At 34.2% G+C, this 16,180-nt stretch overlaps 1 protein-coding gene across 2 annotated transcripts in view; it reads right to left on the reverse strand.

The window, feature by feature from the left end:
• LOC144476252 (thrombospondin type-1 domain-containing protein 4) overlaps positions 1–16,180 on the reverse strand; it is a 71,288-nt gene that overhangs the window by 17,018 nt on the left and 38,090 nt on the right. For both annotated transcript variants that reach the window (XM_078192953.1, XM_078192952.1), the window contains exon 3: positions 8,788–8,935. In XM_078192953.1, coding sequence (XP_078049079.1) covers positions 8,788–8,935 — 148 coding nt within the window. The remainder of the gene's footprint in view (positions 1–8,787; positions 8,936–16,180) is intronic.

Here is a 16,180-nt window from a genome sequence, read left to right on the forward strand (position 1 = left end):
TCTAACGATATGTAAATTTTCTTAACTTTGTACGTAAGTTTTATATTCATCTGTTTGGAATTACTGTACAGTATTGGGGAAAGTTGAATCAACTACTCAATTAAGTATAGTCAATTAGGTATATTTTATTCTAATTTGGGCTATAGTGATACATGCGATGAAGATAAATATAAAATTTTATATTGGACAAGTAGATTTTGATATATTATGGTTGTAATTTTAAAGAACATAGATTCGGCAAAAACATGTATAAAATTTAGCAGTACAGTCACACTAACTTTTACGTATGTATTAAGATGTTGGGGAAGTTTGTTTCACATCTTTCATATGAATTCAATGAAACCAACTCTGCGAAATGTTAAACGAACTTTTCGAACAACTTAATAAATCGTTTTCAAACAAATCATATATTAGGTTGCTCAGAAAGCTTGTTTTATACTTCATAGAGTTTGTTTTATTGAACTCATATATAAGACCTTGTAGCGGGAAGGTGGTGGAAGGGTAGTTGGAATGAATTCTCGATACAGGATATAAGGATTAGTGAGGACGAAAGGAGATATATTCTGATTAGCAGGTTACAGGGTGTTACAGGTTTATTCTTTGATCAATTTCCTTGCTAACTTCTATGGCGAGCAACGAAAGCAACTTTGATCAAATGGAACAACTACTATCAGGCGGTCGCCCTTCATGGCCGTCCTCTCCCTTCCCTGTGAGCGGCCGTGGCTTACCTCGTCCTCTCTCACAGGTGTAGCCCCGAATCTGACCAAGATCCCTCTATATATACTACCTCGTTGCTAGCCATGAGCCGTTAATATCAATTTGGTAACTAAGGAGTCTGTCGCGTCTCAATGCTTCTAGAAAGTTCGATCGTGGTTCAACCGAATTATCGATTGGTCCAAATAGCCTCAATGATGATAATCTTTTGTCTTCTTCTCCTTTCGCCTCGTTACAAACTGAAATAAATTTTCTGAACAGCCAAATACTTCAAACAGTTATAACTTCTTTAATTTTACCAACTCAGATTTATTTTTAAAACTATATTCTTCAAAAAAGTGAAAAAATGTCTCCTTTTTTCGTTCCTATCAAAATATTTCGACATTGATTAATCATTACAAAAACATACGTATTTTCCAACATTATATCACAAAAATATGACTATTAATTTCGAATAATTCAATTGACATAAATTTCAAGAATCTAACTATAGGAAGCATTGTTGAATTGTGTATTATTGTATATGACGCCAGAGAGCATGAACGACAAGTTCTATTAATACAACTTACTCGAAGGTTCAATTTCTGACATAAACTCGGTGTTTTAACGTGGTTCTACGTCATAACTTCGAGTATATGCCAACAAAGCCTTCCATTCTATTATGAATTTAATATAGACATGTGAAACGAGTGCCAGCCGCCACTCGCATGAACGTTGAAATTGATCACTGTTCGCAAAACCTTCGGATCGTTTCACGTTATTTCACACCTACCTAGGTCCTTTCAAGTCCGAAGAATAGCCGTACTTCGGATACATTCTGTACAGCATTTAATCTTCTTAGCGATCTATGACACGTCGATCGGACGACGTAAAAATTCAGATCGCAATCGTTTAGCCGAGAATTATACCTAGACATACAAGAGCACTAGTCGGCATCGATTTTACGACCGGTCGATTTATGCGATCCAAGATAGATATGTTCTAGGAAACCGTACGCTGTGTACTCATAATAACACTTTTTTGAGTTTCACAAGCTGCGGAGAAAAGTTCGCAGAATTGCATTACCGATAACTGGACTACAGAATTGCATTGCATTTGTAACACACATATTTGTACAGAATTGTTCGGCACTCACAGGTAACGTAGAGTCCAGCTAGCGTAAACGCGTATTTATCATTGCGGCATTTTCTTCCAATGTAATTAATGTACAGTTACTCCCAAAAGTATAATTTTGTCTTCTACACCATATATTTAAATAAATATACATTGACTAGAAAAAATCCTTCACAGTATATTAAAGTAGAATATTGTATAAATGGTAAAATACGACAAACTTTCCATTTACTATAAAACGTTATCTACGTAATTGAAAAAATATAAAAAAGCCACATAAGTATTCGGACGGCTCATGAAATTAAGATCAAAAATTGTGAAAATTAAATTTTGTTTTTTTTTTCTAATTTTATACCTTGGTCGTTTAACAATACGTTTTAAGAAGTTTGACATTTTTTAAATTATTATTTACTTATGATCGATGTTGTTTTATGTTTCTATTTTGCACGATTTATAGCATGTATTTTTTTTGGTACAACTTCTACGATCAAATTCACTTTATGGGGATGAACAGTCAAGTATAAGACAAGTGTAAATATAACTTATTACATTTATTTGTCTATGCATCTGTAGAAAGTAAAATTAGAATGCACTTTTGGCTCATATACAAATTTTACAAATTTTTTCATATGTATTCAGAAATGGAGATAGCATAATATATTTACGCGTGTCGTATATACGACAGTCTATTTCTGTAAAGTGAATTCGATCATTGGACTACATTTTACATGCATTAACTAATTAAGTTAACAAGTTATAATTCCTACTTGTCTTGCATATGATTTCAAAAATGTTAAACTTTGTGAAACATATTGTAAAACAATACAGGTATAAAACTAGTAACAAAAATTTAAAATTTTTATTTGAAATATTCCTCAACTCAATTTCATAAGGCGTCCGAATACATGTAACATGAAAATTCTATGGTTTTTTTACATTTTTTTCAGTTATATAGTTTGCTGTATTTTGACAATTACAAAGTTTGAGATCATTATACTGTTACGAGCCGAGGGCCAGTTTGCCCCCGTGGCCGGAGGTAAATGAGTTTTGCGGATATTTAGAAGGGAATGCGTGGATTGGCCGATGCCTATTTCATCACCGGATCGCCACTGGGTGTAAAGGTAAATGGTTTCGTGAACTGGCCGATGTCTATTTCATCACCGGGTCGCCACTGATAGGGTAATGGGTTTTTTTGGATTGATTCTAATTGGCCTCGTAACTTCAAAAGAAATATTAACCGGTACACCTCGAGCGGCAAAGGTGTATCTTTGTCGGATCGTACCAACAACTGACTCGAACTGGGAAATGGAATGAATAATGTGTACACTGAATTGCAAGTAAAATTAATATAATATAACAAGTTCAGTCTATTACAAGTGTGTAAGTGTAGTGTAAGATTCGCGATAGTACTATGGCACGCTTCCTGGTTTTCGCACCAAGTCGGCGGGGGCTAACAACCTCGTATACGTATGTACTCGGTTACTATTTGCTCGAAGGAGAACTCGGCTCGATCTGGCTAATCTCGTTGTCGTGATTTGACTTGAAACTGCCCGAAGAGAAGAAAAATCTTGGCCCTGTTATATTCGGCTGAACTGGAAAATTTGGTAGTGAAGGCTGGGCCTACGTGAACAGATCATCCCGAGGATGATACCGTGACGCAGGTGGTCCCAGCCCTTAGGCTGGCGTTCATAAAAAACTAAACATTTAGCGTAAACCCTCAAGAAGGAGCAAAAAAAACGTCGGGGGTAATCTCCGTACGTAACAATACATGAATAGGATACGATTCCCGAGTTCGATTGAACAAAAGTGTGACAAATTATTTATATCCAATCCAAGTTAATAATTATTATTCACATTATTATTATATACATATACACACAGAAGATAATGAGAAGTTTGCAAAATCGAAGGGAAAATTTATAGGAATGTGGTTTTTGAGAAATGAAACGGAAGAAGAATTGTATAAGCAAAAAAAATTACCACACCCTTATGTTAAAACACTTTCAGACTAAACATAATAAATATTACCAAATTGAATATTGAATGCCAATTTTATAGCAGCTTAATGTTGCTGCTAACAAAATTTTTCGTGGTAATTTTCACATTATTGCTAGACGATTTCTTCAATAACTGCTAATCGCAGCTAATTTCTATTTTGTTATTTATCTAAGGCATCTAATATGCAATCGAAGCAAGCACTGAACTCCACTGAACTTATATTTTAAAAATAAAATGAAAATTCGACATATTCAATTGGACATAACTCCAAAAATGTGAGAGATAAAAAAGTGTCCTGTGACATAATTTAGGTATATACTAAGTACATTATATTTGAGAAAACTTATTTTCAAAGAACAAAATAATTACAAATGACGATATTTTGGGATAATTTGAAGATGGGCTAACTTAAAGCCATGTTGCCGTGTCCGAAATGAATAAAAAATAAAAAAGATCATAGTAAACAATAAGCCATATGTTTAATTGACTACTAGTGAACAAATTATGCATTATGGGGATATATTTTAAAGCTAATATCTTTCGTTTCATATATGCGGGGTTTATTATCATAATGGCGTAGTCACATTTTTCTTTTTATGAGAAACAGGGAGTGCTATTGTCTTTTTCATTATGGTAAGTTAGAGTTACGTTAATTTACAAAAACTGCTTAATTTATTTCTCTTGTCGTTTTAACATGTTCGGATGGATAGATTATATTTTACGATATGAATCGGCACTTTTGAAAATAGAAATTTATTTAGAACAAATGAAATTTTTATGTACAAAAAATCTATACATCATACAAAATCAACATTGTTTTTATTTTCCTCTGCTCCGATCTAGTATCACCACTCGAACCAGCTGGTTCTTTGTCAAAGTAGGCTAAAGTATATTAGATTCGAACGAATAGAATATATTCCTAATGTATATAACCTATAATCACTAACACAGTGATGATATTATTAAATAACTATAAATGTAATAATGGATTTAGAAGATCAATGGCAAAGCGAGTTCAAAATTAGTTTAAATCCTTATGGTACTATTATCTTCACAGTAACGATGATTAAAACTTTTACGATTCCAATAATTTCTTAGAAAAAGAATAAAATTTACATTTATTGTGTGTCCGCATTTACTCGAATGATTAAACATTGACAAGAAAATAACAGAATTCTATTAGTCATACCAGTATATGGTGATATAGTATCACTCTATAGTATCACAAAGTATAAAGTGATTGGTAAAAGATTCTAACTCGCTGTTTTGTCAAAAACAGAACGACACGTTTTGTGACTAAACGGTACAATTACGACTACACTGCGAATCTTATTGCAAAATTATTTGAAATTTCTTCTACTTATTTATTATGCAAATCCGTAGTCTAATTATAACCGCATTTTCCATTCCGCTCCCAATGAAACCGCAAATGAGTGATAATCCTGATCTGTTCGTATTAATTCAATCAACTATTGCATATGCGCTTAATAAAATCAACAGAGGCACATAAATACGCGCTATGAAAAGTTTTCAGTGTGAAATAAAGTAAACAAAAATGTAAACTCGATCCTGAGGTGTCGTAGCCACCACATGTCAGAAATTATCATGAAATCCGCGAAACCAGATACTCGAAGCTCAACACGGTGTGTGACATGCCTATCAACAGCTGTTGCGCCGCACTTGCAACAGACAGCGCTCCGCACGTCCCACTTAGCACGCAACAGGAGATTGGATTATGAGAGGGTTGATGCTGGTCGATATCGACTCCTTCGGCCTACGGATTCGCGCGATAGGAGATCCCAAGTTGATAATAAAATGCGATTGCGAACCCGGCGCGGTTGATTGCTTACAATTGCGAGCAATCACGGCGACGCGACGATTTGCTTACTGGCACAGTTCATTAAAATCAGTTTGCCGCGGCTCGAACGGAACACCGTGTATCAGACTGATTCAATATTGTCGAGCAACCTTCGTCTGATCCCATTTCTCTTCATTCGTTACGCGCTCGTTCGTGTTCCGCTTTATTATCTCCCGACACTTTCACGCCTTTGTTACCGAACGACGTGTTTATGATTTCATAAATCGCACATTTCCTTCGCCCGTTGTTCCTTCGACTCGGCGTTTTTCTCTAATGACAACGTCATTCAGGTATCGCTGAGTCTCGGTTATTTAAATGAAAACACTTTCACCGGTGTTAACCTTAGTGAACAAAGAAGTCAATTGACTCGAATCCAGAGCCGCATTCAATGAAATTTAACATACAAGAAAGGTAGGTACTGTTCGTTGCTTAGAAGAATTCGGTCAAGGAGCAAGGGTTAATCCTACTCGCTCCGCCTGATCTGTACGTTTGTAGTTTTTATTTTTCTACGTCCTTCCAAAATCCACTTTTATTGATAAACGAAAAGACCAATAAACTAATCAACGAAAGGAGCATCGGTCGTCCGCTTCACCTAATCACGTCTCTTGTTCAGCGCGTATCTTAGCCAATACTAATCAAAAGACTGAAATGAAAACAAAATGCAAGAGGCTAGGTGGAGTGGGCGACTGACTCCCCTAGCGCCTTGCCCATGCGTCATTTGATTTATGTGTAGTGTTTCATTTTCTCGTTTTCCGATATTACTTTCAGGTGCTTAATGTTGTATGTTAACGTAGGCGTAAGCTACCCGTAAAATTTCTATACTCGAATAATACATTGTAAGCCTGTGAACATGAGTAATAATACACGAACAAAATATTTCTTAACACTAAACCTACCAAGTCGGTCAAAATGACCGATTCCACACTGTTTCTTTAAAAATTTTTTAGATTATAGAGTCTTTTACAAACGAAATTATTAAATGGATTTCACGATTGAAGCATAAATTATTATACAAATGGCAGAAAGTCTAACTAAATCCAGTTTTACCATTCTTCTAAAGCAAAATACATACGTAGTCACTGTTCGAGCTCGGTAGGTTTAATGTTAATATTATAATTCATAAATATTTACATTTCACTTGTACGACATATCGACGTGTTGCGAAATAATTTGTTAACGAATGCAACACAAATGGGCATAAACGAATCGTTTCGATTCCAACAAGACAACGACCCGAAGCACACGGCAAGGAAAACAAGGGAATGGTTATTGTACAATGTACCAAGACAACTCCCTACACAAAAAGGGAAATTAAAAATAAAAATGATCTCAAAGCGACGCTTTTACTAGAGTAGTCTAACATTTCGATGTCTAATCGATTGCAGGCCGTAATTAAGGCCAAAGGCATGCACACCAAATATTAAGTAAGTTTAATTGTACACTTTTACAGTTGCGTAACACTTGCTCTTCTAGCAAAATCGTACGTGTATCGATACTTTCTTGACCCTGGATTTTTCGTTTTCTTGACTTTATTTCCTTATAACAAACAACTGAGACTTCTCAGTAAACATACTATTTATGTGTGTCAAAAGACACTAATAAACATAGTTAATGTTAATAGACTACTTTAAAGTTTAAAGATATTCAAAGAAAATTGGTTGTGCCAATACTTTTTTGACCCACTGTATGTATGCCAGGGATGTGCAACTATAGTGGCGAACATGGATTTAAGATCACTTGGATAGCAGGATCCCTTTTTTCAAACTGGGCTAAATGACTTCAATTTTTTAGATGATAAAGAGATGCGAGAAATAATTAAAGAAGCTAAAAAGAAGCTATAGCTAAGAAGCTATAGCTAAACTATACTAAGAAGCTATAAATAATTAAAGATCGAAAAATTCTTAGTTTTGTCCCGAATTTTGATACTGTTTTCGATACTGCCAAAAATAAATGTGAGAAATTTTCTATTTTTAAAATCTTTTGACCATGTTTCCCGATTATAAAATTCATCCCCGAAGAGGTTAAGCTGTTCCGCATATCATTGCCAATAACGGAGATATCGTTTCGTAATAGAATGACTGAAGCACCCTGTTAATCTTCATTGTAGACAACTCAATTAATTATTAAAATGACTGTCATGGTTAAACTACTCTAAATTACTAAATATTCTTCACTCATTCTAAAATAAGGATGAGTAGCGTTTTTTTATGACTTGTTCATTTTTCCGAACGCGGTCCGGAGCCGTCGCTCGATTGATTGACCACCTTGGACTTTCCGCGCTCGCTTCTCATTTACCATTGTTTTTCATTAGTAATTCATAAACAAATGACCTCAGGTAGAGCACAGATTGTAACGGAATGGAAATATAATACTTGCTGAAACATACTCTTCAATTTTGTTCTTACTTTTAAATAAGAGCAAGCTGCAATTTCATTCCGATTTTTGTTACTACTCTCTAACACTATCAATTCGCAACACAATTGTATTGTATAGAGGCATGTTTATTAGGAAAGACTCCCAATTTCTAACAATTCTTATGTTTGCTGATTCGTTGGTTCGCGTATCAATAGACTGTTAGTTTAACAAGGAATTTTTCGGTTCGTACCAAACCGTGACACTAATTAAAAACGTATCTCCTGACAAGCCAAAAACCTTGAAACCTCAACGTAACGGCAGCTGACGAATAAGGAACTGATAAACGAAGATTCATCGTATAGATTGTTGTTGCAACCTTCTGTTTAACCTTAAACCGGAAACTGTGTCACGTAGATGTGCAGAACATAGCACAAGTTAGCTAAGTGCTAAATTCGTAATCGAAGTATGTAATCAAAATAACACTAATCATAGTAGGCGGTTGAAGCATGTATGCACGTGGAATTTAATCCTGAAAATATGTTAGGAATGGAGAGTTCAAATATTCCGAGAAGTATTTCAATAAGTATACAGTATGATATTATCGCGAGCATATTTCAAAATGCGCGCATTGTTTGGACAGCGGAATGAATACTCGAATAACAGGTATGTATCCCCATGGGACAAGTTCTACTGCATTTTCGTGCTGCTAAAAATACGATGCTGCTAAATATACAATGTCGCTCCCTTACCCAAATAATTCTCCGTGTGTCGCAATTGTGTCACGTTCAGAGCCAAAGCACCTCGAGGAACTGTGGCCACTAGATTGTAGCCCAGCTCCAAGGTCGGTTCCGTGAAAATCCCATCGATCAAGTGTCCGCTGCAATAACCCGAGAAACACTGCAACCAGAATTAGCACGGCGTTAATTCATTATTCATGTACTTGTTGGATTTTTCTGACGACCGAGACAAGTTTCACGATTCCCGTGCCGTTTCCGATCGCGAATTTCTCATGCGCCGCTACGTCTACATCGTGTAGAGTAATTACAGGATTAAGCTGGGGCATTTTATCAACTGATCAATTATTCAACAAAATTCTAATTTGTTGAGCTATCTAAAGTGTCGGACAAAAAAGACTGACGTGTCGGGTGTACATATTTTTTCTTCGATAATTAGCACATTCTCTTCAGCGTTTAGAAATGTTGCTTCTTCGCGAGTATCGCTTTTTAAGCCATTATCTTCAAAGATATCGAAAAACAGCTACGTAAAACTTCAAAAACGCGTACGTAGAATAAGTATAATGTGCAGAATGCGGATCAATCAAGTTCATGTATGATAAATGTGTAAAATGCATATGACATTTAAGTACGAAAAATATGCAAAATTTAGAGTCATATACATATAACATATAGCATAATGAGTAGATTGAAGGTTTTTATGCAGATATTTATTTATTTTCTTATGTATTTTGATAGGTCTAAAATCATGCAACAGTATTTTTCACTTCTTGAGACACTTTTACCGTTTTGAATTTGATCTACTAGTTTTATCATGAATACATAATATCCAGGGTCTAATAATGTACACAATATTAGTATCTTACAGAACATTCACTAGACTTATAAGTATGTATACATGGTGGACAACACAGCATGTGCACTTCTTATAGCGTTCAAAATATGTATGCGTTGCGCAAACAAATTTTGTATACAAATGATGCATGTTGTGAAGGGACACATTAAATAGTGCATTTATTTTTTGTATAGATGGAGGTGTTTAGAAGATTTGTAAGTCAACATTGTTTTTGTAACAGAATACTATATTCTTTTATATAGAAATATGGAAGAATATCGAATTATAAATAAAAAAAGTATTGACCTTTATTAGCCCTAAACCTAATAGCTGACGAGTAATTTCCCTTTATATTTAAAAAATTTTCTTTACATTCCGCTGACCCGCAGAAATCCATGATAAGGTTTAATCCGCAACTTGATATTACGCGAAGAAAATGTTCAATAAATAAAGCGAGATAACTCATTAACTATTAGATTTAAGGCTAATAAAAGTCAATACTTTTTTACTTGCAATTTGATATTCTTCCATATTTTTATGTAAAAATATAGTATTCTGTTTAAAGAAGCAAAGCTGACCTTTATCTTTTGTATACGAAATTTGTTCGTGGTAACGCATATTTTGGGAGCTATGAAATGCACAAGTTGCCTGGTCCACCTTGTATGTATACATACGATACTTTCCACAATTACGCCCATACATTATAGTTCGCGTGATAATAAATTAAGAACATTTCTTCCACTTTTAACGTTTGTTAATTAATTTTTTTTAAGCATGCGTATCATGTAAGAAGAGTAAAATAAAAAATGTATTCTTAGAATTCTGTAATCTGTCTAAGTTCTATTCTTTTAATTATTTCTTATAAAGATATGCATTTGCATAACTTTCATAGTCCAATAATGTGTATACAATAAACTATGGATTTTAATGCAAAATAAAATCTTTATGTATCATTTACAAGACTAGAAAACGAAATAGATGTTTCTATTTTTGATCATTTTAATTATGCGAAAGCAACATGGTCATATGTCTAGATACTTTCAACGCTTTCAGTCTTACGTTTTGGATACAAATGCTTAAAAGTTGATGTGTGTTAAAAAAATGAATAAGACGAAATTAGTAGTGGGAGTTTTCAGAAACGTAAAATCCAGAACCCTAACAAATACCTCTAATACCAACTTGGAGTATTATGAAACGAATTTCAGAAAAGGAAATGCGCTTGCCTTAAAATTGTTAAGGTATCAGGTTTCCAGACAATTGAGGTCGATACCTTATTGAGACATACTTCTTTGAGTAGGTGACCACTCTAATCATTTGCGACAGTGTGGTAATCCTTTGTTGCGATGAAAGCTGACAATTTTATTGTCTCATAAATCATGAATTAAATACAGTTTTCATTATGGATAGTTATGGTCCTTACCTTGAAGAACCGATTTATTAGGAGAAATCACGACAATAACAAGATTCTTGGAAATATTTCCTTGCAACGATTATTACAACGTAAAACTGTAAACATTGATATATAAGAATAATAAATAAGAATGTATGATTTCGAACATTTCCGTCATTTACCAGTGGTACATACTAGTATTGAATATGCGTGTTCTAAATAATAGATACAGTGTTGTATTAATTTGTAATTTCACTGACATAATCTTGAGACTCCATCTGCGCTATAAGTAGGGTAGTGGAGTCGGTTAATGTGAGGTGACCATTGAGATGTCCCAATTTCCTTATCCGTCCCAATTGCCTTGTTCTTGAATTAAAAACGTATGAAAAAAGAATAGATTTATATATAAATTGATACCTCTCCCCGAATTTTCCATGTTGGTAGGTAAACCTAATAAAAAAATATAGTTCATCAGTTTGTATATAAAATTTTTTTTCTATGTATTTTTTATCCAGGAACATGGAAATTGTGATAGGCACGAAAACTGGGACATTGATTCTAGCTGTGTTTTTAATTTATTTTCAAGCATAATTAACTTAATATTTATCGGATAGGATGTACTACATATTTTATTCTTTTATTTTGTTTATTTTCTAATAAAAAGATTTAATAGATTTCGTTAGATATAAAGTTAATTATGCCCAAAAATAAATACATATATGTATTGTTATAATAATCCTACTAGAAAATTGTTATTTTTCACCGTTGCAAAGACCGTCCGAATAATATATTAAACTATAGTGCGCACGCTACGGCGACTCTTATTTACATTTGAGGAACATTTCTTTTCAAAATTTGTTTTTGACGCTTTTCAAGATGATTCCAATTATGTAATCCAAAAATAATCTATATCTTCTAAATTATTGATCGTATAGAGAAATATATAAAACAGAACTTATGGATTTGGTTCGGTTGCATCTTTCACGTCGTATTAACATTTTTCATACATTGAACGACTTGAAAAAATAAATAGCGAAGTCATAAAAACATAAAAAATTTTACTGAAAAATTTGTGTAACTACAGGTTGTTGTTATTACTTTTTATTGACTAAAGACTGAGAAACTTATATATGTTTTATATTCGACACCAATGGATTATTTTTAAAAAATCCAAAATCTTTCTCGAAATGGGGTTTTGTGTAAAAATTTTATGATAACATGTCCGTTAAAAAAATTCGTTGAAAAAACAAAGTTCAAAAGTTGAAGATAAGAGTGATCCTAGTGTACACAAAGCTAAAGCCATTCAAACGTAAAAAATGTTTGTGCTAGTAATTGTCCACATACCAAACTAATGCAAACAACGGTTTAAAAGAATAAACAGCCGAATAAGAAAAGACCTCGAGTGTCCACACAACACAAAGCAGTGTGGAAATTCGCGAATCGCACTCAGGATTCCATTCATCTCGTCATTCAGAATCGTCCGTGTCCACGGGATAATTAGTCAAAACAGAAGTGCTGTTTACACACGTGGCTGCTTAGCCGCGTCTGAGCAAACAGCCTGCAGCGTTATTGAATCAAGTAGATCCGAGCCGCGAGGCCTGCAACGCGAATTAGTAAGTCACAACACGTGTCGCGTGACACGTGTTTGGACGCGCGAAATCACGGCGAAAATTATGGCTGTGACCGTGCAAATTTAGCCCCTCGGCGTCGTCGCGAACCTCTTCGGCACTTGGCTGCTTTCTGTCCTCGAAACTTCGAATCGTGACAGCTGTCGTGTGCATCGGAACATCGGAAGTCGAGAAATTGCACTGTGGGTAATCTGGACGTCGATACATCGATCGAGAACTACTCGTGGTCACTTATAGCACTTTGTACAGAAATCTTGAGAATCGTTTCCGACAGTAACGAACATATAAGTATTTGTAAACACCAAACATTTTTTCCTTAATATTGAAATCTCGAATGAGATTTATGGATTACTATTTTCATTATTTATTTCCGAGCCACTAAAGCCTTTTAAATTGTACAGATGGAATACACATAATCCGGACAAAATAAATATTCCAAAGTACGAGTTTTGATAACAGATAGAATGAATTTGAAAATCTTCCTGAAAAAGAAGCAGGGTGCTTCTGAGAATTTCATTTTTTGGCTGAACCCAATGAAGTTTTACAATAACCAACGGAAAAAAAGTGTAGAGTTTAGTATAGTTCTACGTGGAACATTTAGATTTAACAAGTCGAGAATAATCTCACTTAGAATAGTATCATTTTTGCATTTCAATTTCACGCATTCGTGATTTTTACAAAATTATAAGGGTAGTTTAGGAAACCACGACCTTTTAAACCTCTCCTCTTTTTAAGGAACTGATCACATAAATTTCTGTAACTATAGCAAGCCTTTTCAGACTTGACAATGTAAAAGTGATGGACGTCATGTGTATAGGGTTGAGGACTTCAAAAATAAATAAATGGTCTGCAATGGTATTTGTTTCTTTAAGCGCAAATATGCCCAACAAGATTAAAATAGAATCGTAGCCGAGATAAAAATACGGTAGGGCCTTCTAGTTTTATAAGAAACATATCTGAGAAATGTATGTCAAATTTTGTTAAATTTAACAATATAAATTGTTAGGTGTAATATCTGCGAGTCCTGTTCAAGGTTTTATAGTATATCGCGAATTACAAAACGAAAGATTTTAAAGTACTAGACATACACAAAAAAAGAATCGATTACATGTACAGGTTTATTCTCAATTAATATTTTCTGAGATCATTTATTTGCATTCAAAATTGATTCTTTTGTAAATCACATTTATCCTTCTGCAAATAAAATTAACCCCTTTTCAACCCCTTTCAAATGATATTTTATAAATAATTGTATCGAAGATTAATTGCTGCAATTAATTATTGCGACAAAATTTATATTATTGTATAAATAATTATACAAGTTCATACAGATTTTAAAAATTTAATAAACGACGGCGAATATTTATCTTGAGAAAATTAATTTTATTTGCAAAAAAGGTGAACATAGTGTACGAAAAGATTAATTTTGCATATAAAATGATAAACAACAGGACAAAAGAAAAACGATATACGCTTATTACTCTGTGGTTCCAATGTTATTAGTAGACTAGGGATTTTATACATTTATAACGATAATAGAATAGTGGAACGTTAAATCGAAAAAAATGGAATAAAATGATGAACACTGACGTATTAATTTCAACTTATTAAAATGATTTAAAAGAAAAAGAACATTATACTTCGCCCATTCAGCTTGCAATCGAAGCAGCCAATTTTTATTTTGTTGCGGTTCTACGGGAATAACTAAATGAACTACACGCTGGGCACTATAAAGAACAATATATTTATTATAATATGGTGGATGGATGTGGACTTTACAAAACACTTATAATGTAGGACGATCGTTTACTATACTAGCGGGACGCTCGGAATCACACTGACGTATGTACAAAGGATCGGTATACATACTTTGTTTCGGTTATGTGGGCAATTTGGCGATCCACATTACCAACATATTTTGCATAAATTTTTTATAAAAAATTGTTTGTTGGCACATGATAATGTGTTAAGGTAATAACCTTGATGAACATGTCACCATTAAACGGGTGAGGAAATTATTTTCTTAGATTTGAGAATTCATTTTTACAAAAATGTACTGTGTCTTCCTAAGTTGATTAGGTTCTGCAAAATATAAAAACATTGAAGATGTAATTTCTGTTATACAACTTAACTTTTCTATTTTTAACTTGCTTGAATAACATACTTGAATTTTATAGAACCTTTGAGGTTACTGCAGTGACAGTCAAAGTGTCTTAGGAATTCGTGTTATACTAGAGCGTACTGTATTCTGCATTTCGCCTATTCCTTTTTGCCATAGATGCATAAAGCTAGCAGTCTATTTATAATAACAATCCCAATGTCCGTAAACGATGTCTGGCTACCGTACGTGCTTTTATCAAGGACCAATCGTGGTTGCATCGGTATATTTGCATGAAATACCGTTTCAATATTAATCATCCTGCTATGACGACGTTATTAGCATTCGTGGCCCCGACTATGTGGCTATTTGCGATTTTAATCGGGAATAGAATAAGATACGGCAATCGTTTCCTCGAAAGAGACTCTTTGTCTCCTGGCAGAGGATACTTTGTGATTAGTAGCTATGCAAATCGGAGTTGGATTTACATTCATCTGGGACGGTCAGTTTGAAAATAATGTTATGAAGGGAAAAACCGGACGGTAATACTGTAACATTGTAATCTGTTCGTTGGTTCTATAGCTGATGAGCTTGAAGAAGATTTAAGGTGATAAAGAATTGTATGTTAAATTGCGCAGTACCCCGTAGGTACGTGGGTTAGCGTTACATGGGCGTGGAATCGGTATATAGGACGCGAAAGACGAGTATAAATTATAGGGAAGACCACATGGCTATGTAGCAGCGAGTGCCTCGGTGGTGATTCAAGTCGGATCTGGAACTTCGTATCTATTACTACTGTTTGATTGGGTGATTAATCACTGATGGCTTTCTTGAATGTTCCATTCTATTTTGGCGCGTAGGTCGTTTCGCAATTCGGGGATGCATCACGGCCGTTGTCGTGACGTTGACGCATTTATTCCGTGATTTTACACGTATTCTATTCCACCAAGGTTACCATCGGCGTCTCAATAAAAAATTTATTAAATAAAATAATTACGAAAAGTTACTTCTTCCTTCCGAAATTTCTTTATTACTTGTAATAATAATCGATAAGCTATTTCGAGGATTTTGGAAGTAAACAATTGTAGCGTAGATGGAGAATTATTTGCAAGCGTGATTGATTGATGATTTAATAAGGAAGGGACTGAAGAACATAGCAGGGGCTAGCGGTTTATCTCTTCAGACTTCCGTTTGGTCTGAAATGGTGCATGAGCACTGGCTTTATCATGTTAGAAGATGACCCCTTTTCGATTAACTAAAACAGAACGTTCCTGTTGCACTATTCGAATCTACTTGATGATTTAATTCCCGGGAATCGTTTCAGCTTACATATTTTTCCGTTACATATGCTCGGCAAATTGTTAATGGTAATTATAACGATATTAAAATTGTTTTTGAACTAAAAATTTAAGCGAGAAAATTTTATTTGGAATTGTAACGTACATTTGTTTAATTAT

This window comes from Augochlora pura, chromosome 10, assembly GCF_028453695.1.
Source record: "Augochlora pura isolate Apur16 chromosome 10, APUR_v2.2.1, whole genome shotgun sequence".
In the NCBI taxonomy this organism is placed as follows: Eukaryota; Metazoa; Arthropoda; class Insecta; order Hymenoptera; family Halictidae; genus Augochlora; species Augochlora pura.